The sequence below is a fragment of the Filicampus tigris genome, chromosome 21, assembly GCF_054856515.1.
Source record: "Filicampus tigris isolate MCC_2025a chromosome 21, RoL_Ftig_1.0, whole genome shotgun sequence".
Lineage (NCBI taxonomy): Eukaryota > Metazoa > Chordata > Actinopteri > Syngnathiformes > Syngnathidae > Filicampus > Filicampus tigris.
This window is the reverse complement of record NC_141237.1, coordinates 855,659-880,735: the sequence shown is the minus strand read 5'-3', so window position 1 is coordinate 880,735 and position 25,077 is coordinate 855,659. Positions and strand designations below refer to the sequence as shown.

At 46.7% G+C, this 25,077-nt stretch overlaps 1 protein-coding gene across 9 annotated transcripts; it reads right to left on the bottom strand.

The window, feature by feature from the left end:
* Window positions 1–607: 607 nt before the first annotated feature.
* Window positions 608–24,806, bottom strand: myom1b (myomesin 1b). Of its 9 annotated transcripts, XM_086020648.1 has the most exons (41): window positions 24,537–24,609; window positions 20,370–20,489; window positions 20,126–20,294; window positions 19,069–19,226; window positions 18,891–18,983; window positions 18,094–18,182; window positions 17,874–17,915; window positions 16,982–16,996; window positions 16,505–16,666; window positions 16,274–16,435; window positions 15,432–15,573; window positions 15,070–15,269; window positions 14,949–15,002; window positions 14,757–14,881; window positions 13,792–13,869; window positions 13,527–13,710; window positions 13,279–13,453; window positions 12,908–13,029; window positions 10,910–11,359; window positions 9,653–9,849; window positions 9,322–9,448; window positions 8,995–9,179; window positions 8,780–8,894; window positions 8,549–8,708; window positions 8,372–8,478; window positions 7,681–7,725; window positions 7,451–7,587; window positions 7,224–7,368; window positions 6,876–6,935; window positions 6,716–6,783; window positions 6,527–6,640; window positions 5,485–5,572; window positions 4,832–4,870; window positions 4,648–4,753; window positions 4,096–4,265; window positions 3,970–4,006; window positions 3,853–3,875; window positions 3,358–3,413; window positions 3,042–3,257; window positions 954–1,083; window positions 608–890 (listed from the first exon to the last, which is right to left on the bottom strand). In XM_086020648.1, the coding sequence occupies exons 3-41, from the start codon at window positions 20,234–20,236 to the stop codon at window positions 784–786; spliced, it is 4,794 nt and encodes a 1,597-aa protein (XP_085876774.1). In that variant the 5' UTR covers window positions 20,237–20,294; window positions 20,370–20,489; window positions 24,537–24,609; the 3' UTR covers window positions 608–783. The 9 variants fall into 9 exon arrangements, with proteins under 9 accessions (XP_085876774.1, XP_085876780.1, XP_085876777.1 ...); XM_086020654.1 differs by lacking the exon at window positions 10,910–11,359; XM_086020651.1 differs by lacking the exon at window positions 13,792–13,869.
* Between the last annotated feature and the right edge of the window lie 271 nt (window positions 24,807–25,077).

Below are 25,077 nucleotides of genomic sequence, written 5' to 3'. Positions count from 1 at the left end.
GCACCAGGTAATTATTATTCAAAATAAAAACTGTTTATTAAAAACTATACTATCACCAGACCAAACTTTCAAACTGTTACCCGTTTGAGGACAGTCACTTGCATCACCCCAAAATAATGAAAAGAGTCACGATTATTTTTCAATATAGGATAATCGTGAAACACGTGAAACGTTAAAAAAAATACAAATTGCTATAATTGTTGTGAGCAGATTGCACCCAAAAAAAGGAAAATCTTTTAAATTATAATACTAATACTATTAATAATCACAGTAAATCTATACATTGTTTTATAAATCTTTTTTTTTAACTACATTGACATAAAGGTGTAACATTTAAAAGCGATTTGGCTTTAAATGGAATGGAACGCGAGGAGACATTTTGCCAAATGCAACTCTCGAATGTGTACGGAGCACCTGAAATGTCAACGTACGCCGACACTGTTGTCTTTGCTTCGTCCGTCAACTTTTATCATGTTCACCTCCTTTCGCTCAGAGAATTTCCTCCCACTTCCCTTTGTCCCGCCCCGCCACCGAATGAAAGCACCCTGAATGTTTCATCTTCAGTTTTTCTTTCTTTATTTTTGTTAGAGTGGTCAGACACGGTGAACACAAACAATACATGTACGAAAGTGAAAAAAGAATGTGAAATTGTACACTTGATATATTTGAAAATATAATAGCATCTATCTTCAGCTGAAGCACATTATACAGTGGTGCCTTGAGATACAAGTGTCATTTGCTCCGTGGCCATGCTCCTTACTCAAAAGACTTTTGTCCTGAAGTTCAGGCTACATCTAGTTGGTCACCAACATCTTCTTCAACAGTGACTTGTTTTTCTTCTTCTGGTTTCTTCGTCAAGTTGTCCATCTTCTGCGCTGCTACGCCCGAGTCTGTAAAAGGGAGGAAGACGTTTTGATGGAAAATGTCGCACGGCCTCATGGCCAACTTCCTACCTTTCCTCATCCCGGTGATGGGCGTTTTCATCTTGTCCGTGGGAGTGTTGGCACCAAACACCACGTTACCCTCAGCGTCGGTCCAGTACGAAGTCACGCCCAGGTCGGGCGTCCCCTCGGTCACTTCCAGCTAAAAAAAAAACATCATGTCCACTCAATAAAACGCTCAAATAAGCGTAAACGTTGGAAGAAAGCCAAAGAATGAGTTCCTCTACTTACCCTGCCAAACTTGTACTGATTACAAAAAAGATTTCATGTGATTCAAGTATTCAAATACACCTCGGAGGGTGTTCAGCAATATATCTAAAAAAAAAAGTCTGAAAGACCCTCCCTCGCAATTCGGCAGGAAGTTGTCATTTTTGGTTTGGAGCAGAAATTTCAGGCCAATTACATGGAAAAGTTAATTCATGGACATGGAATTGGGCAAACATGTCTGTATTAACCAGACGCATGTAAAAGTCTCAAGGATTCATTCTTGAAATTGAACAACCGTCTTGTCTCGGCTAGAAGCAGGCGATTGGGCAAATCCCATGAAAAAGGGACCTGGAATGTTTTTTTTGGGGGGGGGAAATCTAGTTTCACCGATCCACACGTAAATGGGGGGACATGTCACTTGTAAGCGGGGCGCAAGTCTGCAAGCTTGAATTTGTGTCATACTAGCGTTAAGTCCCTGACAGTCACCTTCGGGGAGTCAAGTCGGACTACAAGATGCTTTTGATTCTGTTTTTTTTTTTTGTTTGTTTGTCAAATATTTGGATTAGGTTCGGTGTCCATGCTGGTGGCGGGTGCCGGTCGAGAGGAATCAGGAGTGGGAGTGAAGGGCGTGGATGGTGACAAGGTGGAGGCGAGTTCACGAAAAAGGGAGTCGACTCAAAGATGAGGTTGAGGGGGAAGAACATGCTTGTTTTTTATTGTCATTAGTGAGGTTGCAAAAGACCAAAACGGCTGTGACAGGCGAGGGTGACGGTGGCAACCTTGGCCATGGTGATCGGTGGTGATCTTCACATTGGAAGTTGATGATCACAACATTTCAAGTCAAAGCACAACACAACAATCGGGTGAGCATGTTTGACACCATTTTGCTACAAAAAGTGTCCGTCTTGTGCTCATTTTTTTTTTCTCAGTTCAAACGCAGATTTCCATTTGTGGTGAATAGCAACTGAATTTGTCGTGTTGATTTGTCGTTTTACTTTGGTTATTGCGGCCACACTGACGCAGCAAATGCATATTTGTAAAGCCCTCCATAGGGGCTTTAATATGACGTACGACCTGATGTTTTTGGTTCAAAACTCATTTTACACATTGTTCTTTGCAAATGTTGACCCAAAAACTATTTTGCATTCTACATTTTCACCAAATTTGGAGATGATTGTTTGTGTGTGTATGGCTTGTTTTTAGAGCTTGACTTTTGATGTTAAACGTGTTTAGAGCTTCCCAAGCCAAACAATCCAAGTGGCAAATTTCTATCCTATTGAATCTCTGCAAATTAGGAAATTCAATTTGGTGAGCAGCAAGTTGTGACCCGTCTGTAGAAAAGGAGTCAAACATGTCGAAAAGACAGTCGCTATCGTGAGCGCTGCTGCTGCGTCGTGCCAACGCAAAATAAATAAAACAACGCAATCATTAGTCCGGGCTAGCTTTGACAAACAATGACACATCCTCATCTAAATGAAAACATTTGAAAGCAGTATGCCGCCATTGCCTGACTAACAAAAGCTACTTCTGACACCACATGACCTTTGACCTGGGCTAATTTCAGCACCAATTTCAACACAAAAACATCAGTAGGGCCCGACTGATTAACTGGCCGGCCGGACGATATGAGGCCTTTTAAAATCAGCCAAAAACGTATGAATACCAATTTTTGCTTCTTTTTTTTTTTTTTTACACATGAATCATTTACAACATATGACCTGTAAAACAGGGTTGAGTTGGCTAATATCGGAATCAGCCTCAAAAAATCCATATCGGCACACAACCTCTTTTGTTCTTTTTTTTTTTTTTCTTTCCAGGAACCTCCATTCAGCAGGAGATTCGGTTGGCTCATTTTTTGCGGGCGGCCACCTCCTCGGGGATGAAGACACTTACGGTGAATTCGGCGCTCTCGGTGCCGTACTTGTTCTTGACCAGGATGCTGTACTTGCCCGTGTCGGCCGTGCTGACGGCCGTGATGGTGAAGCTGGCGAACTTGGCCGACTCCAAGCGCAGGATGCAGTGCTCGCTGGACGTCAGCTCCTTGTCGTTCTTCAGCCACGTCACCTGCGGCAGCGGCTCGCCCGAGATGTTGCAGGTCAGGTTGAGCGCCTGCCGGGAGGGAGGAGGGCGGGGGCGGGCCCCCGGGGGGCTCCTCGGGTTAGCGGCATGTGAGGAAATGGCGACGCGCTTGAGGGTTAGCGGCGCTCACCTTGCCCTCCTGGATGGTGACCACGTCGGGGAGGCCTCCTGCCACTCGGGCGCGGTCTGAACAAGGACAAACGCGCAACTTTACGCAACCGAGACTTGATGGATGAATGATGGCTAATGGATGGATGGATGCGTGCGTGAGGTTAATGAGTGACATGAGTAGAAATGTGGATGATTGAATTAATAATCACCGATAAATGAATGGAAAAGCGTTGAATGGATGGGCAATGGATGAATAAGGATGCGGAGTGGATTAATGATCATTTAAGTGCGGCTGAACAGAGAAGACGGATGAATGAATGTGTGACGAATGAGTGGATGCATGCATGCATGCGTGATGAGTGAATGATGGATGAACAGAAAGGATGAATGAATGAAAGAATGTACAAGTGATGATGGAATGATAGTGAAATAGAAGAAATGGATGAATGAAAGGACGAACGCATGGGTGAACTCCGGGTAAAAAGATGAAAGTCTGAGCGCACGAGTCGCTTACTTTTTTCTGCAACGGCATCCGCTCTGAAAAGGAGGCGAAGCGCGTCAGTGAAATGCTGTTGTCCTCCTCGAAGGAGTGTTGCCGTGCGCAACACAGCAAACATGCCACTCTACTCACTTGAGTCTCTTGAATTCGGCCAAAGCGTCCTCGTACGCTGCAAAAGAGGAAGCAGACGCCGGTGAGGGGAGGAGCGAGCCTAGGCAAAAAGCAGCCCGGTGCCCAAAACGAGGAAGGCAAAGCAACCTTGACCCGACAGCTCCACCGTCCTCCGCAGGCCGCCCCTGCCGTCGTTGATGTTGAACTCGATGGCGTACTTGCCCGTGTCCTTCTCGGTGGGCTCGCTGATCTGCAGCCACAACTGGTCGCCCACCACGCCGCTCTTCAGGCGCTCCGAGAAGGCGATGGCCGAGTCTCTGGCGGCGGGAGAAGCCCAGCATTAGGAAACCAGGGTTTTGCCATCAAACCTTGGGCTATATTGAGCGCTTTCAACTCAAAATATTTCCCTTCTGCGTCTATGTCGGCCAAGCTTTGTAAAGTTGACATCAAACTTGTGGAGAAATGACACCTTTGAGTGTTTTCCTTGTTTCACCTTGCAGTGATCTCCACGCTTGACCTTGAACGTCAAGCTTCGAAAAAGCTCTTAAGTGAAAGAACCGACACGGCCAATGTCGCATGTTTATGAGCAGATTTGCCAGCGGGAGAGCGAGAGCAAAAGTGCGACAAAAGCCATCTATCGGACGCCGGACGCGCTATGGTTAGCGCACTTGGCTTTGAAGTGTTCTTGGGCCAACCCACTTGTAGTGCCACGTGACCGGCAGCAGGTCGTTGTAGTAGCTGACAAAAGTGTAGAGGCGAATGCCTTGATCCGTGCTGGTGATCTTCAGTGGCGTCGACGAGTTTGCTGGAAAAAGCCCAATAACAATCGCAGCGGTTCATTCGAGGCAGCACGGGAACTGGACGGGACAGCGTCTCATCTCACCGATGTAGTTGAAGACTTCGTTCATCAGGTCTTTGAAACCTGAAAGAAAAAAAACGTTGGCTCGTGAGCATTCAGCTAGCATTAGTCGTACTACAGTTCAAGTAATGAAGTAGTATACTGTCATTTTTTTAGCTTATCAACGGGTGATTAGCTTCAGCAATATGTCTATTACTTTGTCTTGTCTTCAACAAGCTAAACAACTTGCAAAGTTTAGAACTTCTAAACGCACGGTTTTTCTGTCTTCTTCCAGGTTAACGTCTATTAGCTTACTATATTATCGCTAATGTCAACACAGGTAACAATAATTCTCTTTTTTCAACTTCAGGGAGTTAGCATGCAGTAGCTTATTACTAGCTTCCGTCAGGGAATGTGTATTAGCTTATTGCTAACCTAAAACAGTAATGTTGAGTAGTATATTCTTAGCTAATTTGTTACTTCAGCCAGCTAACATTTATTCGCTTAAGGCTAACTTTAAGCTATGGGCGGGGCTAACAACACGTCACGGGAGACATTTGGGAAAATGGATATTTTTTTTTTATTTTTATATTTATCTCTACTTGTTCTGCTCTCCTATTTCCATGCCAGTATTGAATTCATGGTTGATGAGTGTGTAAGAAACGCGACTAAATTGTAACAAAACCAGGTTTCCATACATTGGTCGGTAAGATTTAACTTGGACGTGTCTTTTCCTCGGTCGTCCTTCAGGACCGCCTCGTACACACCGGCGTCCTTCTTGGAAATCTGTTCGGAAAACGGCAATGCATTGTGGGTATAAATCGCTGCAGAAAATCCTCAATGTCATAAAAAAAAAAAAACGACACAATAGAAAACGTTGAATGGGTGCTGCGTGAAAAATGTGTGAGTGTTGATTGCAGTAAAAGTAGTCAACAAACAAGCAAGCACACATTGATTAACTGCAAATAAGTAGGAACAAAAATGTAATATTAAGCAAGCATGCAAAAAAAAAAAAAAAACAGCAAGTGATCCCAACTTTAAGCATTCTGCCGATACGGTCGTCTGCAGAGTCGGCGGGCGGGTCGGGCTGCAGTGGGAAAATAATGTGACAGCAGCTTTATTGGCACTGGCATTATTGTGGCGTGCGGTGGGGCGAGTGAGCATGAGGCACCAAAGGGAAAAGGAGAGGCGCACAGTCACAGAACACAGATCATGGCTATAATAGGGATTTTTTTTGGGGGGGGGAACTTACAACATGAACACATACATGATGATGTATTTTATGCATTGACAATGGTGGTAATTATTCAGGGACAGTAGTTAAAAAATGATTACATTCATAAAACTCCCTTCAATTCAACATTTCAACAATACAATATTTTTTGCTAATTCGTACATTTTTTTAAATGTTATTCCCCGCAAATAATTATAACATTTAAATCGTATACAATTGTATTTTTTAATCATGCCTTGAAATAATTTTTTTTTTTTTTAAAAACAGTACATTAAATATTTTTGGGCATATATAGGTAATTTAGTGGCAAAACTATATTTTGCATCTGGGTGCTTTTTTGATTACTCAAAATAAAAGCACTTGCTTTTATGACAGCCACATAACGCTGGCACTGGGCCGAAGGTTTGAGTCACGCTTAAGCCATACTTACTATCCAAACAGATAGAGGGAATGTAAACAATAATATTTATCAATATGATATGAAACTGATTTAGTCGGCTTCTTACCTGAGCTATTTCCAGTTTGAGGACTCCCTCGGTGAAGCCCAGATTTTCGTCCGCCTTGATCTCCCGTCCGTCCTTGTACCATAGTGCCGACGTCTCCTTCTTTATGTTTCCCACCTTGAATGTGACGCGCTAGTGTCATATAAAAATCCATTGCTAGTATTCAAATCAATCCAGCTGTCTAAGTGTCACCTTGCACTTGAGCACCACACAACATTCTGGTGTGACCTCGTAGCCCAAACACTCAATAAAGTGAGGACCTGGAACATACAAAATGAAAGGAAATGAAAAAAAAAGGTGACACTAGGAACTACCTAGGACAAAGATTGATGCGTATAAATGTAAAGTAAACCTTGCTTCCTGAACCATTCTTTCCTCTGGAACTCGGACTCCTTCTGCAGATCTTTGAACACTGAAAAAGCAAAAGCACGTTACGTCGGCATGCTTTTCTGCCCTCTAGTGGACACAACATAAAGTGATAAAGTGGCTTAGGCTAGGTGTAAAGTGCTGGGCCATTATTTATCGGTCAGTGCATCTCTGAAGTACCAAACAGTATTTCATTTGGTGTGTACCACTATGGTCACATTGACATCATGTTTTATGGTGTGTGCACATCTGATAAACCAAATTTCGATTCTACGTGACACTAAGTGCCGCGGATGCGCCTCTGAAGCGCCGTGTTTACGCGTGGGCCGCCTACCGTCTCCTATGAGTACCAGGCTGGACTGGTTGGTGGCTTTTCCGTCCTGCATCTGGAAGGTGAAGGTGCCTTCGTCCTCGGGCATCAGCGACTCCATGATCATCTCAACCACGCCCGTGTTCTTGTCAAAGTTCATCTTGTATTTCTGACAAGAAAAGGGCAAAAGACGCGTTTAAAAGAGACGCGCCACCAAGGAAAATGGTTCGCCTCCAGTCTAGCCGGCCGACCTCGCCCTGGGCCACAAGATTGTCGTTGAACACGTAGTCCACTTTGGCATTGGCCGACATCTGCTCGGCCTGCAGCCAGAAGCGAACTCGGCCCTTCTCCAGCATCTCCACGGCCAAATCGGACTTGAGGGGAATAGCTAAGGACGATGGAAGACAAAGGCCGGAGAGTGAGGGGAAAAACATCCGCTTGCGTGGCTTTGATTTGGAAACTGTGCTGTGGCGGTACTCACTGGGGAACTTGTGATCGTGGCTGATCTCCAACAGCCTCTTCAATTCTGTCACGAGCAACACGATAAATCGGACACTTGACTTTGTTCCAAAACACAGCACGCATTCGGAGCTACTTTACATCGGTTCACTTTTGGGGTGTTTGAAACATCTCAACCTTTGCCTGAAAATGTTCAAGTTTCAATAACTGTTGCTTTTTTTAACTGTGTAATGTATTAACTTCATTGCTTGGTAGAGCAGCTACAACAATCAAGTTTTCGAAAACTACAAGAAACAAACACATCAAAATAATTTAGAATATTAGGTGTAGAAAGTCTGAATCTCACAAGAATGAAGTTGTAAAATACCTCAAGTCACAAAGTCGTGAAATTCAAGTCAGACTTTTCCGTTGTGATATTCCAAGGAAAAAGCGTAATACTGAAGTTCAAAAAATAAGGTCATGTAATGAAAAGAATCCAAGAATAAAGCTTTAAATTACAAATTCATTCAGAATATTACACGACAAAAGTCTTTAAATGATGACAAAAAAGTCAAAACGTTACAAAAAAAGTCACGTTACGAAAATAATGTCGCAATGCTACGAGAATCGTATATCACGAGAAAAAAAGACAAAATGTTACGAGAGAAAATGCGGACTATCATACAAAACAGTTGAGCTTTTTTGTCTTTTTTCATAAAACACCACCTTCCTACCTTCGGGTGAGATGGTGTAGCTGGACGAAGCGCCGTCTGTGTGGGTGACCAGACACGAATAAATACCCATGTCTTCCTCTCCGGGTGACTTGAACGTGACTTTGGACCTGAACGGAAAAATCATACTCATCATACGAGTGAGCGACCGACCGTTCTTTCCTGAGTCCAAACTCTCACTTGTTCCCTTTGGTCTCCACGGTCAAGCGTGACGACGAGTCGTCCATGTCCTCGTAGTTCTTGGACCACACGAATTTGGAGTCGGGGCTCATGTTGGCGCACTCGAAGTTGAGAGAGATGACGCCGTCGTCGTCCACGTCCACCAAGATCTCCTTGGTGCCTGCGACGCCACGCCAGATGATGGTGAACGGCACGCCGCCACCAGTCGGCAGGGCACGTCAGTTTTCCTACCTGGCTTGGTCACGGCTTGGACCGGTTCGGAGATGTCCGAACACTTCCCCACGCCGGCCTGATTCTGAGCGCGAACACGGAAAACGTACGACTCTTGCTCCTTCAGATTCTTCACCTGCCGAACCGAGGAGAGCAACGTTTTATTTGTCTCTCTCCGGCGTTGGGCAAGAGACGGTGGCAGTTTTGAGGGTTCATGGCGTTCATCCGTGCGACACCTTGAAGAAGGTGTTCCCCGTGGCCTTGGTGTTGAGTCCTCTCCAGGCTTCCTCCGGGGCTTCCGCCTCCTTCATGTCCACGTAGAAGCCATTGACGGGATCGCGCCCCTGGTACACCGGAGCTTTCCACAGCAACACCATGGAGTCGCCTCGCACCTCTCGCAACTGGAGATCGTGAGGAGGTCCTAAAAAACAAAAATCAAGGAAAGAAAACAACATCATTTTTGTTTGCACTGCACGAAGAAAGTCAAAGCTCTGAGAATGAAGAATGACGATAACAGCGCTATTTGTGCATTTTCTTTTGCGGACGCTGGCTGATCCTCGCACCTGGAACGGCAATGGTCCATTCCTCGCACAGGAACGTGTCGCTGGGAAGCGACGGGATGCCGACGCCCGCGATGTTGGCCGCCCGAACCTGGAACTGGTACTTCCTGTTCTCCTTCAGATCAGTCACCTGCCATCACACAAAGTCTTTTTTTTACCATGCATCCCTCATCCATTTTCTAGAGCACTTATTCTCTTACTCTGCACAGGGAAGCCTGAGCTGAGACTCAAACCCCGAACCTCAGCACTGCGAGGCAGACATGCTAACCACTAGGCTGACGTGTGTACCTTTCTGCCAAACCAAAAGGTTAACCAAGTCTGTTTTGGGACTGACCCTGTAGGCACGTTCGCTGACCGCCCTGATATTGGCCTCGTGCCACTTTCCCGCCACGCCGTCCACGACCTCGCGGTAGTCCACGAAATATCCGCTGATGTCAGCTCCTCCGATGAAGGTCGGCTGCTTCCACGCCAGCACCATGGAGTCGCGTACGCACTCCAGCACGCTGATGCCAAACGGTGGTGCGGGCGACGCTGAGGTGACACACACAAACTCAAATCAGCCTGGCTAACAATTGGCCATTGCTTTTCAGGCTTTATGCTAAGCTAATGTTTTCTATCCCTGTGTCAACTTTATATACCCTTGGGTAATAATGCTTTAAACAGCTTTCAGGAAAAAAAAAATCACCTTTGTGCTGGGACAGGCTTAGCTAAGGCAGCTAAAATGTAGTCAATCACTTCTTTCCTGTTTTTGGTGAAGACACTGTGCAACTAACAGTAGCTGCTAATGCTATGCTACATGCTAAGAAAAGTAACATTTTAACATTTTGAACCTCCAGTTCTAAATTTCCGGCCACCTCCGTTCCATCAATCCTTTTCATGTCAAATGACGTGCAATTCTCGTGATCCATCCTTTTCATGTCAAATGATGTGCAATTCTTGTGATCCAAATGAAATGGCTACATAGCACTCATTTCTGAGGCTGCTAGGCGTGCCTTCTGAAAAGAACATAACTAACTGGTTTTGTTGTTTTGTTTTTGCTGAAGGTTGATGTCAGATTATGCCTAAAAGAGATAGCAGGTGGTTACTTGGTAGCGTGCGGTGGGGGGTGCCTAAGGGTTTTGGGGGCAACAGGACCACGTGCCACCCCGAGTGTGAAGGCTGTGAAAAGCCAGCACGTCGTCTAAGCGTGGCCGCTTGGGAGTTAGAGTCCTTTGGGCGAGGTTTCACACTGACTTACCTGCCTGGAAAACACCACAGGAGTACGCCACCTACTGGGCATTTGCAGCCATATCAAATAGACGGAACCGAGGTACGTTTTTCAGGTTTACGTACTTTCATTATTTTCAAACTTTGACTTACGTTATACATAGAGCAGTGGGAAAACATGGGGCCTTTAAGTACATTTCAGAGTCTGTACTTTTTTACTCAGTTGAATCAGTCCTTTTTTTTCTCCATAATCCTTCTTAAGTACCGAGTGGAAGTAACTTTTGCCACCTCAGTTCATTTGCGTGTACACAGTATGAGGGTGTGGGGGAGCATTTTGGGGAGCTTTTGTTTTTGCACTTCCCGTCCTCGATCATCCAGTGCTCACCTTCAGCCCGTGCGACTGGCCTGGCCGCCTCCCGGTTAGCAGAAGCATCTACTGACAACCCGCATGCCCGCTTGGCCCCGGGGGGCCCCTCGGCCGTCTTTTCAGCCGGCCCCTCGACGCGAGGTGAGCCTAAATGTGCCGCTACGTCAGTACGTGCTTCACAAAGCGAGCCCGGCGGTGGCTCCGAGGGCAGAGCGCTAACCGCAATCGGGTCCGGGCCGCCCCTCTCGGACCCTTGGTTTTTGCTGTCCAAGGGGCCGCAGCTAGCCACCGCCGCCGCCCCGGACCCCCGCTCGGGGTGCTCGGGTTCGGCCTGAGCTTTGCTTTTTGTGTCAGCGGGGAGCTGGACAGTGTCATGCGCGCCCGTCCAGCGTGGCCTGTGCGCGGTTAGTCGGCCCTGGTTACCCCCCGGCCCCGTCTCCGGCAACGCACCATGAGGAATGCCGCCCCCTACAGGAGTTAGCAGAGAGAATCAAGAGAGGCTGTTTTTAAACACAAGCACAAAAATACAGTTGCAATTAAAGGCAACATAAAAAAACCAATAAATTAATTTAAAGACTAAACGATGTCTTCATCTGACTGGGAGGGGCAATGAAGACAAGATGGCCAACAAGTGACATCCACGTGAGGACATGATGAAAATATGCAGACAAACACACGACAGTAATCCCCCGTGTTTTTGCGTTTCATTAGTCACAAATTCACCTATTCATATATTTTTCTTTGGAGACTATCCTGCACTGTTGGCTGAAACAAAAGCCCCAAAAAATCACCTATTTGTGTTCTTTGTGCGCTTGATGAAATGGCCTAAGATGCTACATGTCTGGGAGGAGCTAAGTTTTGCCTGGGTTGTTATCAGAAGAAGTTACAAAAGAGTCTTGCAGTGCATATTTTCTAAATCAAATGATCTGTGAGCCATTTCATTTAAGATTCAACTACACTTCAAATATTAAACGATTTTGGGACTATAGTTTGTGGTATATTTAGTTTAAACTGCAGACAATTTCGTAAGAAATGTTACCGGGGAAATGTTTTTTTCACTATTCTCGGCAGGGATTACTGTACTGAATGCTGATGTATTTGCAATTGACACAGGTTTTATTACAACAATTCTGTGTCCTTTCACTGAATTTGTTGCCAGTTAGAAATACAGGGGCGTGTGCTTCACATATGGAAAAGAAACATGCCAAGTTTCAGTCAAAGACAAAAAAACATGTTAGTTTTGAAGCTGAAGAGGTTTACAAGGGGTCTTGCAGGGAATGTACGGACACCAAAAGTGCTTTACAAATTGGTGTCATCTTATTTAATGACTATCATCAGTGACATGAGGGCCTAAAAGGACAACATTACAGTGGGTTCTGACATCAAAATAAAATCTCCTTTCTCACACAAGGAACTTGAAGTTGGCTTGAAAGTCTGTTTACTTTATTTCTCTCAAGCTGCTGCGACCCCCTTGAAAACCTCTGATCAGAATGATTGAGACTATGCAAGTCAATGAGCCGAAACATTCATGCAGAGCGAGGTTAGTTGCCTGGTCGTGATGGGGGTCCGTGCGCTGGTACCTTGAAGACTGGGGAGTGGTTTGCCGACACGTCGCGTGCCCGGGACGGTTGAGGGAAATGGGGCGGGGGGAGGGAAGGGAGGGGAGGGGAAGGGAAGGACGTTGCTTTTGTGATTCTTGGGCTGGTTTGTAACCACCGCTGAGTTGGATCACACGGACCCAAATTAGAGGAAGTCTACAAGTCCTGACCCGCCTCAGGCTGTGCAGGGAGCTGGTGCTTGATTTGGTTTGGGTGGATGTAGGTGGAGCGGAGCAGACAATAAACGGTGACAGGGTGGCAGAGTGCAACCACGGTGGAGTGGAACAGTGTGGGAGTGCCAGATGGCCCAAGAGAACACAGGTGATCAGATGCCACATCATGTATATCACATATGCTAGCTAGACCATAGTCAACCATTCAGTTGCTTCAAAGATATCTGAGTGGTGGTTTTCCTCACCAATCGCAGCCTTCACCTCAACAGGCTCTGATTCCGGAGAGAACTGGCTGAGTCCTGCGGCGTTCACAGCCCTCACCCTGAACACGTACTTCTCTCCCGTCATCAGACCGTGGCAGATGAACCTAAAAATATGTCCAATACTGTTTGAGTTAAAATTGCTCCAATAGGATCCAGGAGACCTGGGTAAGCCTAAAAATGATGTCGTATTCTTGCAAGAAGAACCAACAACCGTCCACAAAAGCAGTATCGTGCCTTTTCAAAGAATACTTCTCTGAGCATCTCTTTCGTACATGTGTGAGTCACAGCCGGTCTTGTCTAATGTGTGTGTGCTTTGCTTGAATAAAAGCAATGCCACAAAAGTTAAGGTTTACCTGGTCACGTTGACAGGTTTGTTGTTGCATGGCTCCCAAACGTTGCTGCCCACAATGCTCGCCTCAATGTAGTAGCCCACCAACTCCTTGGCGTCACGGGATGCTTCCCAGGATACCACCACTGATGTGTCCGTGTTCCTTGTGGGCACAACTTTGCTCGGAGCAGATGGAGTGTCTGCGAATTCAAACATTGTCACAGCCAAGAATGCGGATCTAAGGATGTGTACGTGACCGGAGCATTTTCTGACCGAGCTTGTCGCCAACGGTGGTGGCCTCAGTCGGGTCGGACGGCTCGCCGACGCCGGCGGCGTTGCAGCAGCGGACGCGGAAGCAGTAGGATTTCCCCTCGGCCAGGTCAAACAGCGCGAAACGAGGCGACTTAACCGGGATCTCGGTGTTCACCCTCTGCCAGCTGTCTGTGCCCGAGACACACTGAGGGGACAGCGACACGGAATCAATGACAACGTCATTCTTTTGGCTCCAACTGGCAGTTTTCATTGTGGTTGACCCTACCTGACCTAACCTGTCTCTCCTTTCTGATGTCCTACGTTTGGGGTTGGTACCGCAGTGGGTCATCCTAGACACTGCAGTCTCTTGTGGAGAACGGCAGAGGTGGGGGACTTGAATCGCTTGAATTGACTTGAGTCAGACTTAAGTCACTAATTTAAGGACTTGCTCAGCTAAAACTAAAGACCCAACTTGACTTTGACTTGAACGACATGACTTTACAAGACTTACCTAATTGCATATGAAAATCTGCATTTTCAAGATCATTTGCTGTGTTTTCGAACAAACATTGCAAATTAACATGCAAGGTTTCCGATTCACAAATAATAGACACAATAACTATGGCATCGAACTTCATTCATCAAACCCACCAAGACGGATCCTCAACGTTAACGTCACAGTTCAGCTCACAGATAGCTTGTCAAACAGTACTCAAGCTTCATGTCGCTGGTATTTAATTGACAATTATCTGACTGTTTTTTTGGAAAATTAAAAACTGTGATTGTCAGCGTGTTAGTACAGCTAACTAACTTAATTACAGCGACCTCGTCCAAAGTGGCTAGTGGTGTGACTCAGCAAGATTACTTGACTTGACTCGCCTTGAAATTTAGTGAAGGACTTGAAACTTGAAAGTGGAGACTAGAAAGTTGGTTGATAACTCGAACATATGTGACTTTTACCCACCTCCGGCGAACAGAGAGAGGATTCAAAGTTGTTGGTATTTCTTGGAGTGTCAGCACGTACAACTGTACCGTGTCACCTGTCTTCTTTGGCGGCGTACGCTTTCACACCGCTGAGATGTGACGCTATTTACATAACTGATATAGCGCTCCATTTCACCCAGGCTCCTTTTGGTGGGCAGACAACCCAGGGTTTACCAGTCCATAGGATACCAGGCAAGTAAAACTGAACCGACCCGCTTGGTGATAATATGCCTTTTGTTTAGATTAGTGCTTAACTTGTTTGATTACCTTCTCCACATAGTACATGACACCTTCCAGGCCTCTCTCGCCAGGTGGCTTCCAGCTGAGCACTAAGTAGTTCTTGGTTGCTTCTGTCACTTGCAGTTCCCGAGGTCTGCCAGGCACAATACCCTCTGCCAAAACAGTCATGAGTCATTAAGAATCTAACCGTAAAGAGAAAAAGTGGCTAATCTTACAAACCTGCAGGTTCTTCCTCTGTGACAATGATCTGGCCGGTCCAAGGAGCGGAGGTACCTGACAACAATATGATGGGGATTCTGTTTAGTGGTTGCTGTTTAAAAGAATATCCGGAGCATGGTACCTCTCATGCGGGCGCGATCAGCCGGGTCCATGGCGGCCACGGGTTCGGACACCCGGGACGGACGGCTCATGCCGCTCTTGTTGACGGCACGCACACGGAAGATATAGGAGCGCCCCTCGACCAATCCGGTGACCGGGAATCGGGCAAACTTGATGGGAGTGTCATTGCACTGGATCCAGTGGCTTGTCCCCACTTCACATCTGTATGTATTGCAAGGTAGAGATCAGGGTTGGTGTTAAGATCAGGTTTGTGATCTGGGTTCAGATCAGGGTTGGGATCTGAGTTAGGATAAGGGTTGGTATCAGCATGAAGGCTACAGGATCAGAGGTAGGGTTAGGATCAGTATTTTATTGTTATCTAACCTGTCCACAAAATAACCCAGGATGGAGTTGCCACCGTCAACCGCCGGCTGCTTCCAGGAGACAATGATGTAGTCCTTGTTGGCATCCAGACAGCACACATCCAGGGGGGCCCCCGGAGCTCCTTCCACTTCGGCTTCAGCATCTTGGACAGAGCAGAAAGGTCAGTTGCATGGCTCCTTTCTGTTGGATCCTCGACCAAAGGTTACGTCGGCTTCAATTACTCCTGCACCTACGAGTAAAATACCGGGCAGCCCTTTCTTTCCCCTTGAGCCTGATGTTCCAATTATTGGATTATCTCATGGGGCCGTTTCATATCTGAGCCCACTTAGAATAGTGCGACTGAAGAAGACGGTGAGAGTGGCTGATGAGTGTTCTGGTATTCCCACCATGCGCCACCAGGGACATGTCAGATTGTTTCCAAGGGGCGGCCCGCCATGATAAGCTTCTCTGGCCTCTTTTTCCACTGTGCTGTGTCTCTATTGGAGATATCTAAAAGCAGCAGCTCATACTGAAACACTTTGATTGTTGAACGGGCCACAGATCATGTTGTTGTTTAGTTTTTAGCTTAATTTAGTTTTCTTTATTTGCCTACAGCAAGACATTCTAGATCGTTTTTTTCTGCTGCTAAAGCAGGGTACGCACATACCGGTATGCTCAGACTGAACTCGAGCATTTTCCCTATAGCGAAGGGCCAATTGTAGCTTGGTCACGAGTGCGGTTCTCTCGTGTATTTAAAAGTTGTTAGTATGTTAAAAATCACGATGTCTGTACCTCACAAACAAAGCAGCACAATAGTTTCTCAAATAACCAGAAACTGCTAACGTTTCAGATTTTTAGCTCACCCCTCACAAAAACGTAAGCAGAGTAGCTTTTGTATCCGGACTTTGTGGTGACACGCAGCGTGTAGAGTCCTTCGTCCTCTTTGTTGAGATGTGTCAGGGTCAGCGTGGCTCTGTCACCACTCCAATGCATGTCATTCCACTTGGATGGGGACAGGAGAACCCCTGTATTTGAGGAGACGTTGCAAAATCAAAAGAAAGTCACCACAAAGAGTCAGACTGAAATGTACTCACCATCTCTGTACCACTGAACCTCGGGCTGGTAGTGGTGCAAGGCCGGGTAGATGATGACCGTGCACCCCAAGCTCATGGTCTCTCCCTCCCTGCCGAAGGACACACCGAAGTTGTCCACGATGTGGGTCTGGAAGGTGATGCCATACTCGGACACGGGACCATCTACAAGAAAGCCAGTGACAAGCAACGTTGGCTCAACAGGTACGCTAAAAGCTATTTGGTGATTAGACTGAGTGTGGTCATGCACGAAACTAATGAGGCACCACAAACCAAGAGTGATGACGGACGGTAAATCTCCACATCAAAACCGCCAATGGCGCGTTGGTTAATTTTAAACCGAAAGCTAGGTTAAGAATAGACTTTGCTCATGTGTATCTATTGATTGCGGTGATGAGTTAAAACAATACCGGTGGTGACCATGCACACGCATAGTGGCTACATGATGTTAGCCACACCAGAAGCATGTGACCCAGTTACCTTTCGCACCAGACCCTGCAGCAGCAAGGGAACAATGAAATCCAGTAAATAACACTGCGTTGTCATTTTAGTCATATTATTAAAGGTTGGCTGTTTTGTGCAGGTGTACCAAGTGTATTGACGAGAGGGAGTGTAGCATTAGCATTAGCCCTGACGCAAAGTTGTATGTTGTAACGTGTCTTATTGAAATAAGAAGTAAAGTGTTCTTTTTCAGTGTTTGCCTCAGCAGTCGCCGCCGTGCGGGTTATGTTCCAACCCCCCCGCAATAGGTGAAATCCGTGACGTAGCGCCCAAGAATTTATGGTGTTGCTGCAAAGATAAATGGTCAAATTTCATGCATTCGCTTCATCATCAACAAGCGATACGGGTTATGCGTGTGAGGTGCAGGTATTGCTTTTATTTGCCATCTTCACCACAGTAACTGTGACTGTGAAGGCGGCTTTGCCTTTTAATGGCGGATCTACTCGCTTAGGTGACGTGAAAGCGGACATACGAGAATGTAGTGATGGCTGACTGTTTCCTGGCTTCAGGATTAGCCACTGCGGTGCACCGTGACGGTGTCAGCTGAGGCCACGGGCAGGTGTGTTGGCTGCTGTGTTTTGTGTCACTCTATTTTCTCACCCTTTGTTTCATAAAGTGAGTAAAAGAGCACCAGCGGCTGTTTCCTTCCTGCCACTACCTGTTGAGGGTTACAATTCGCGCTTGCTAACAGTGGTAGGCTACATTAGCTAACAATGTTGACTTTACCAGGGTATGGATTTCACGCAGCCGGCGCTCTTGTTTGGCATCTCTTTCGATTGCACAGGTGCCATTCCACTTATCCTTCGGTTTTTACATCTATGAAATGTATCAAATGAAATCATCCAGCCACTAACTGAGTCGTCATACGTACGTCTCGGAGCTGGCAGGAACGTGTCCACTTCCCCTTTGAACCCTGCGTGATGACAGCAGTTACTATCTTTCTTTTGCATTTGACACACAACACCGTGTTTTGCCATATGTCGAGGGCTGCATGCCGGACAAAAGGCCCCTAATCCCAACGGCATCCCAACGCTGCTGTGATGTTGAGATACAGTCTGGAGCCGTGTTTGGGGGGGTTGATCGTGACTCACTTTTTACAACGACCGAAGCGAAGGCGGACACCTCCCCCTTGACGTTCAAGGCCGAGACGCGATACTGGGCCGTGTCCTCGAAATCGCAGCTGGAAAGAAGACAACGTCAGGTGTAATGCACACATTCTGTCCTGCCCTTTACTCAAACTGTCCACCCGCCCCAATGTAAATAACACCGACTATGTGACTGTAAGGCGTTTTCTTAACTCCCAGCCAGGAATAGTGAGGCTATAAATAAAGACCGCTGGTGATGTCACGGACAGCAGGTGCCGACCACGACAGCGCCGGTCACTTCATTCGGCTCCAAGTGGCTGCAACAGTCGTATGTGTGTGATTCCGAAGCGACTCCTGTGCAGTGTAGTTCCGTTCCAAGTAGCGATAGACAATTGTCTGTTTTTGATTGCGAAGCGGCTCAATATTTTATTCAAGTGCATTCAAAGTAGCTGGAAACAATTGCCTGTTTGTGATCCCAAGGCGGCTTGATGTTTGATTCGAGTGTGTTCCAAGTGGATGTAAACAATGACAAGTTTGTGATTGCGAGGCAGATTATTGTACCTTGGAAACAATTGTGTGTTTGGAACGGTGAGGCGGCTCCTGTTTATTTCAAATATGCTCCAAGTAAACAATTGGCTGTTTTTGATTGCGAAGCGGCTCAATGTTCAAATGTAGGGCTGCTTGAACACACACTTATTGAAAGTAAGTGTTTGAAGCAGCTCCGAGCAATTGCAAGCTTGTGATGCTCTGATGATGAAATGATAAAAGTCTACATTTTGGGCCAATCAGCACCCGCCACCTACCTGTTGATCTCCAGTGAGTGCACGCTGTATTTGTTCTCAATTTTGTACTTGCCAGCGTTGGCAAGAGGGTCGATGGCCACATTATTTTTGTACCTTGCGGGTGGAAGAAGAAGAACTTTGAAATTTCAGAGCATTCAAACAAATGCAAAGGAAAGTCAGCGTCTTTCGGACTTCCTACCAGACGACCCGGGGCTCGGGCCAGCCGCTGACGGTACAGTGCAGCCTCACGCACTGCTTCTCCCACACGGTGTGTGAGCGAGGCTTGATGACAAACTCCGGCACGTGCATCAGGCTGTCTTCGTTCATGCGCTTGAAGTGCTCCTCGTGCTCGTAGAGCTACAAGGAAAAGGGGCGAGACGAGAACGGACCACAGAATCTCACCGATAAGAATGACCTGACATGAGGTGACCCGTGATGTCTGTTTTCCTGCTATGCTCGGTGGTCGGCGACCGCCGGATTTGCGTCGACCGCCGACCACCGAGCATAGCAGGAAAACAGAAAACTACTTGTTGCTAGTCAGAATTTATATGGACTAATAGGCCAGGTCAGAAACCAGAAAGTCAACGTTTTTTTCACCCAAACAAACATAGCGCAGCTTAGCCTTTGGCCAGCGGACGTCATGATGGCCATTTCGTTTGGGCAGGATGTGAGCGTCAAAATTGAAACTCTTCAAACCAAAGTGCTTCCTTTCCTAAAAAGAAAAGATTTGTTGCCAAACGAGATTTTGATATAGCGTTGGAGCCCGAGCATCCTATGAATAACTGGGCCTTGGCTAACTCGAGGCAAAAGCACCCACGGGACAAACATAATGCTTCCTTGGAACGCCAGAGGAACTTGTCACCCTGCGGCATGTCTGGCCGGGACAAAGAAGCACAGTGGCGTGCCGTTAGCAAGCTTAATGAACGGCTGCATCGCGCAGGGAGAGTCATGTCTCCCTTGTGTGTCGGCTCGATCATCACCAATCCCCATTTAGCACGCTAGCATAGTGGTTAGCGCCTCTGCCTCAAAGTTATGCGATCCAGGGTTGGAATCTTGCCTCCCCGTGGGGAGTCGCATGTTCTTCGGGTACTCCGACTTCCTCCCACATTCCAAGTCCAGATACGCCTGCTGAATTGAAGACTCTCGATTGTCCGTGGATTGTGAATGTGAGAGCACGGTCGTCCATATGTGACCCGCGACTGGCCGGCGAGCAGTCCAGGGTATACCCCCGCCTCTCGAGCCAAGTTCCCACTGACCGTTTTATTGAAGGAGATCCGCTGGGCCGACTCGCGCATGGCCTCCTTTCTGGAGATCTGTTCCGAGCGCTCCATCTCCAGGCCGCTGGTGAACACGTTGCGGCGCTCCATGTAGGCGGCCGTGTCCCGCAGTCGGCTCTCGTCCGATTGTCCCGCCGCAAACTCTTGACTTGATGGTCGACAATTGCGGCGGTGGTGAGCGCCACGCGTACGACCTCTCGAGATTCAAAACTAAAGTTGATACCTGCTCCTGAAGATGGGCACCACGTAGCCGATGATTTGGTTCTCCCGGTCCACGGCCAAGTAGGAGGGCTTGGTTCTCTTGGGCAGCGGGTCCAGTCCGGGTTGCGAAGACCAATCGAGGCTGAGGCGTAAGGGACGCACTTTAGCAATGTGATTGGACACGTTGCGATCTACTTAGTTGTAGTTACATTCGTGTAGATTCTAAGTCACCAGGCACAGTGCGACCTCGGTTTTCGTACGCCCTTCTTTTCATAGTCGTTTTTGGATTATTTTTTCGTCCAAATTTTGTCCCTGTTTTCGTACAATCCGCATGACTAGTATAAGTTTCCAGATTCCGACCACTGTATTGTCTATTACGTTCTCGTCTTCTCTATTCAATGCAGGACTGACTTGAAGTTGAATGAATGTCGAATCAATTACGGCCGAGTACAACCGTGAAGCTGACGTAGCTCCCTTACCAAGGTATGACAAATGGAGGTGGAGGGCATACAGTAAATGTTACGTCCCTTAACCGTGAGTTGCAAACCTTGAGTGTTGCTCTCGTCTTTTTCCCGATTTCCCGAAGATCACCCTTGAATCTAAATGTTGTCATTTCTGAAGCTTTGTCCGTGATGCGCGCCGAGTCATTTCATTTCTAGTGAGTGTTAGAAAACTACAGGCATCAGGCCCTAAACTGTCCGTGTCAGCACTCGGCATATCATCGTGACGTAACATCTGGTGGCTGCATCGTTAGCCCCACTTTCCTCGCCCCGGGGTCTTGGTGGGGCGCCCAGGCGAAAGATCAGGTGGCGCTAACCAAACCTAAACCCCCTTGAGCTGTTCGCACGCTCCGAGCAAGTGTATTTAAAGATGTCCGACGTGCTGCTGCGGGTCGGATTGCCGTGTGGGCTGCCAGCGGAAGGCATCCTTCACGCACCAGGAGCTAAAAGTTTGACAAGGAAAACTCTTTGAGCATTTAGTCCATTTCCTGGAGATTCAGCTTCTGCCCCATGTACTTAGTACTCTCTTTGTCAGCATACTAGTAGAACAAGTTGGTCTTGGGCCTGGTACAAATCTTAAAAAGGTTGTTTATTTGCTACAGGGGCCACACATGAAGATGAACAAAATCTGGCATTTAACGTTTATGGTCATACTGTACGTGGCGGCGCGCTGAGTTGATCTTACCGACTAAGGTTCTCCACCACCACCCGTGACGAAACGACTCGTCAGAGGCAGAAACCTCAAGAGCGACGTCACAAAAACAAAGACGAACACTGCCGCGACCGGATGTGCGATAGAGCGACAATCTGCAGGGGGCGGTGGCCTCGGGAATGCAACAAACCAGGCATTCAACCGCCCCGACTGACCAACGAGGAAGCGGCCGTAAACCCAAACAAATACATCCTTGCGGATGTTGACGCCAACAAGTGTTTTCCAACGCGGGTCGTCTCATTGCCAACATCACCAGCATTGTCTTAAGTTTAGGAAGGTTAGTGTGTGAAGAGCGGGCCCTCGTCATTCTCTTCATGCACGGAACCTTGAATGAATGCATGCATGGACCTTAGAGGGGAACTTGAGGCAAACCCAGAAAACAGGGGAGCCGTGACGTTCTCAATGCGAGCCCGAGGGCACTTTGACGTCAACTTCAGTCGACAGGACAAAATGGCAGCAAAGCGATGCTTTTGGAGGATTCCGCTCGACTTCAGCGATTATGCGTTATTCTGCTATAGGAGATGTTAGTAAAATGATGCCAATGAGCTTTAGGTCGCCATGCATGAAGTCAACAGGCAGCGGTGCTCAGGTGTGGTCTGAATGGAACGGAGATGATCCCGAGTGAGGCTGGAGCTCCACGGACAAAGGGTGTTAGGAGGGGGGCCACCGCGGGGCTCCTGTGTCTTACCCCCTAGTTCTGGCGCCGCCGCTGGTCCCGGCCGAGTACCTGCCGCCCGACTGGTAGCGGTAGCCCCTGTCGTAGCCGCGCTGGTGCTTGCGGTAGAACGGTAGCGAGGCAGACATGCTTGCGGGTGCCTGCGGATTTGGTTCTGCTGGGTTAGCCGTCCAGAAATTCTCGCAACATGTTCCTCCACGCCGAACATGTATCGTTAATCGAGCAGTCCACTCGTACTCAGGCAACTTGTCACATGCTGCGCCTTTGCAAGCCACAAACTCACCTTTTTTGCGTCTGTGGGACACTTGCCACTTACCCGCCCCTGTAGGTCACTTGCTTGACTTTTAAGGGGCAATTCCACAATGAAGCAGGTAGGAAGCAAGGAAGGCACAGCAGCGGCTGCAGGTGGACAAGACTGCGGTGCGCTCAACCAAAATAATACCAGGCCCCCCCCACAAACACGCCGGTCACTCCGTCCCAGCGGCAGCCGCAGCCTTTTAAGGCCTAGGCAGGGATAAATATAGCGCGGGCGGCCAGGGGGGGACGTTGGGGGCTGCGGCTCGTTGACCAATAAGCGGTCGATGGCTGATAAAGCAGGTAAATGCCATCGCTTGGGTTCAAGCGCATCATCATCCGTCAACCTGCATTAACTCGTCCAACAAACCTTTTGAGAAACATTGCAGCCATGTGTAAGCGTAAAAATAAGTTCAGCGATGCAGAACGGAAAGGGGAACAGAAAACGTAGCGGCAAGCAAGCCGAAATTCAAATTTGAGGTAGCTGCTAAACGACAAATCGACCTTCAAGCTCAGTTGGATTCCATTGTGCTCCATTCCCACATTGTCGTCAGCCATTGGCGCTTCCAGTTAATTGACTTTCAAGTTAAACATAGGGCATTGTTAGCATGAAGACATCAAGCCAACCTGATTATTTGGACTTGGCTCCACTTGAAATAATTGCTTTGCTTCGCCTTCAAAAATGTTGACATCAAATGAAACATTTCAGGCTGTGCTATAGGAAATGATTTATTGACAGTAGACCTGAGCCAAAGCTCAAATATCAGGTGTGACGGATTACTTACTAGCCAAGGTTTCATTTTCCTCAGGATAGAAGTGTCATAGTTCAATCTTCAAAGTTTGCAAAAAAAGTCAAACCTGGGCTAAAGGTGGGCTCACTATTTGCTGGCGTCGGCCGAAACCTCCTTTGTCACAATTTGAGGTCATTATTGATACCTGCCTTTTGTTTGCCATCTTGTAATTTGCTTTGTTGTTGTGTGCAGCTGTTGTAAACACGTGAAGCCGCAACGTGCCTGCCAGCTAGCTCCCGCAGGGAGCATTTTCTATCTTTCGCTTTAGCTTAGAGCACAACAGCCGCTTCTAAGTTTAGCCGCCACAGCGGGGCTATTGTTACTCGTCATTGTCACTCTCTCTTAGTCTCTTTAGGCCACCAAAGCTCTGGTTTCACTCTCATTTGTGAGCGCTGACGTCAGCAGGAGCTACAAGAAAATGAAATGACATCACATTCACGGTTCACTGAAATGGCACGGGTGTGCTTTGAAGTAGCAATTCGTTTCAATTCACACAAAATGTGCGTTTGAATTAAACTCCATTAAATTGCCATTTTAATTCGATTGAATTCACATTAAATTTACTTCTAATCTAATTCATTACTTACATTCACATTTATCTGTTGCATTAAATTACATGAAATTCGCATTTTAATTGAACAAAACTAAAGAAACATTGAAACACAATGCAATTCACATCCAAATAAAATAAATATATGTAAATTACATTAAATTCAACTGAATGTAATGAATGGAAAATTCGATTCATGTATTCGTGTTTTACATTTTTGCTTCACATTCCCTCAACTCATACGGTGCACAGCACAAGAATAAATCAGGGCACATGAATCGTCAAGCCCAATTAATGCGAACTACATCACAAACTAATTCAATATGTTAATAACCGAATACTTCCATGGATAGTCTCCCCTCTGCTCTGGCGCAGAGAATTAGTCAAGCGTATCATTTTCTCCTGGAATGTTCAAAACAATCCAACTTTCTTGAGCACAATGATGCAGTGCTACCTATTGGCCGCCAGATGCCGACAAAGTGACGACTCCGAAAAACCACTATACGACATGAGGAAAAGTTGAAAACAAACGATATTTTTCAAATATTAAACAAATAAGCTCATAGATATTTTTGGGTTGAAACAAAACGTGTATTGTATAATGCTAAAGAGTTAATTGAGAGTTCCGTATTACAAAATGCCTCACATGTGCACCTCTTGACTCACGTTTCTGTTGAATTCCTGGACTAGTAATCCTTCAGATGCGTGCAGCGATGACTCTCGCGCCACCTGCTGTGTGTACCGTGGCCCATTCAACATCTATTATTATCGATTCTATCAGCATTTCAGTTTTTCCATGTTATTACTAACTCTGTGACAACAATATATGATCAAAACAGTGATCTTAGGTGGGAAATGTAATGAAACACTAACAACAACAAAACAATTAGACTTAAGTTATTTCCTCATTTGAGCCAGAGAGGTGATTTGCTTTATGTATTGTTTTATGGCCCTTGATTGCATAATATGGTGGCTCTGACTTCTCGCCATATTTGGGCATATCCAGCAACGTCAACTAACGTAGTGGGGCGTTTGGGCATGTTTGGATTTGCTCGTGTAGGGGGGTTGGGTAGCAAACTATCGATGTTTGTCGTCAAATCGTTCTGTAACTTTGTCCAGGTACGGTGTACTTCTGTATAAATTGATTCGTTAGAGTATTTGTTTGTCTTTAAATGTCTTGTGTTGATTTTATCACGAGTCGTAACAT

What these genes read in the sequence shown, in the direction of transcription:
- myom1b (XM_086020648.1), bottom strand. Translation starts at nt 20,236, where the DNA reads ATGGAGCGCCGCAACGTGTTCACCAGCGGCCTGGAGATGGAGCGCTCG. An exon ending in TCAGCGAACGTGCCTACAGG is followed by an intron (nt 9,449 to 9,652) that starts GTCAGTCCCAAA and finishes GTGTGATGGCAG; the next exon opens with GTGACTGATCTGAAGGAGAA. An exon ending in AGAATGGTTCAGGAAGCAAG is followed by an intron (nt 6,784 to 6,875) that starts GTTTACTTTACA and finishes TGTATGTTCCAG; the next exon opens with GTCCTCACTTTATTGAGTGT.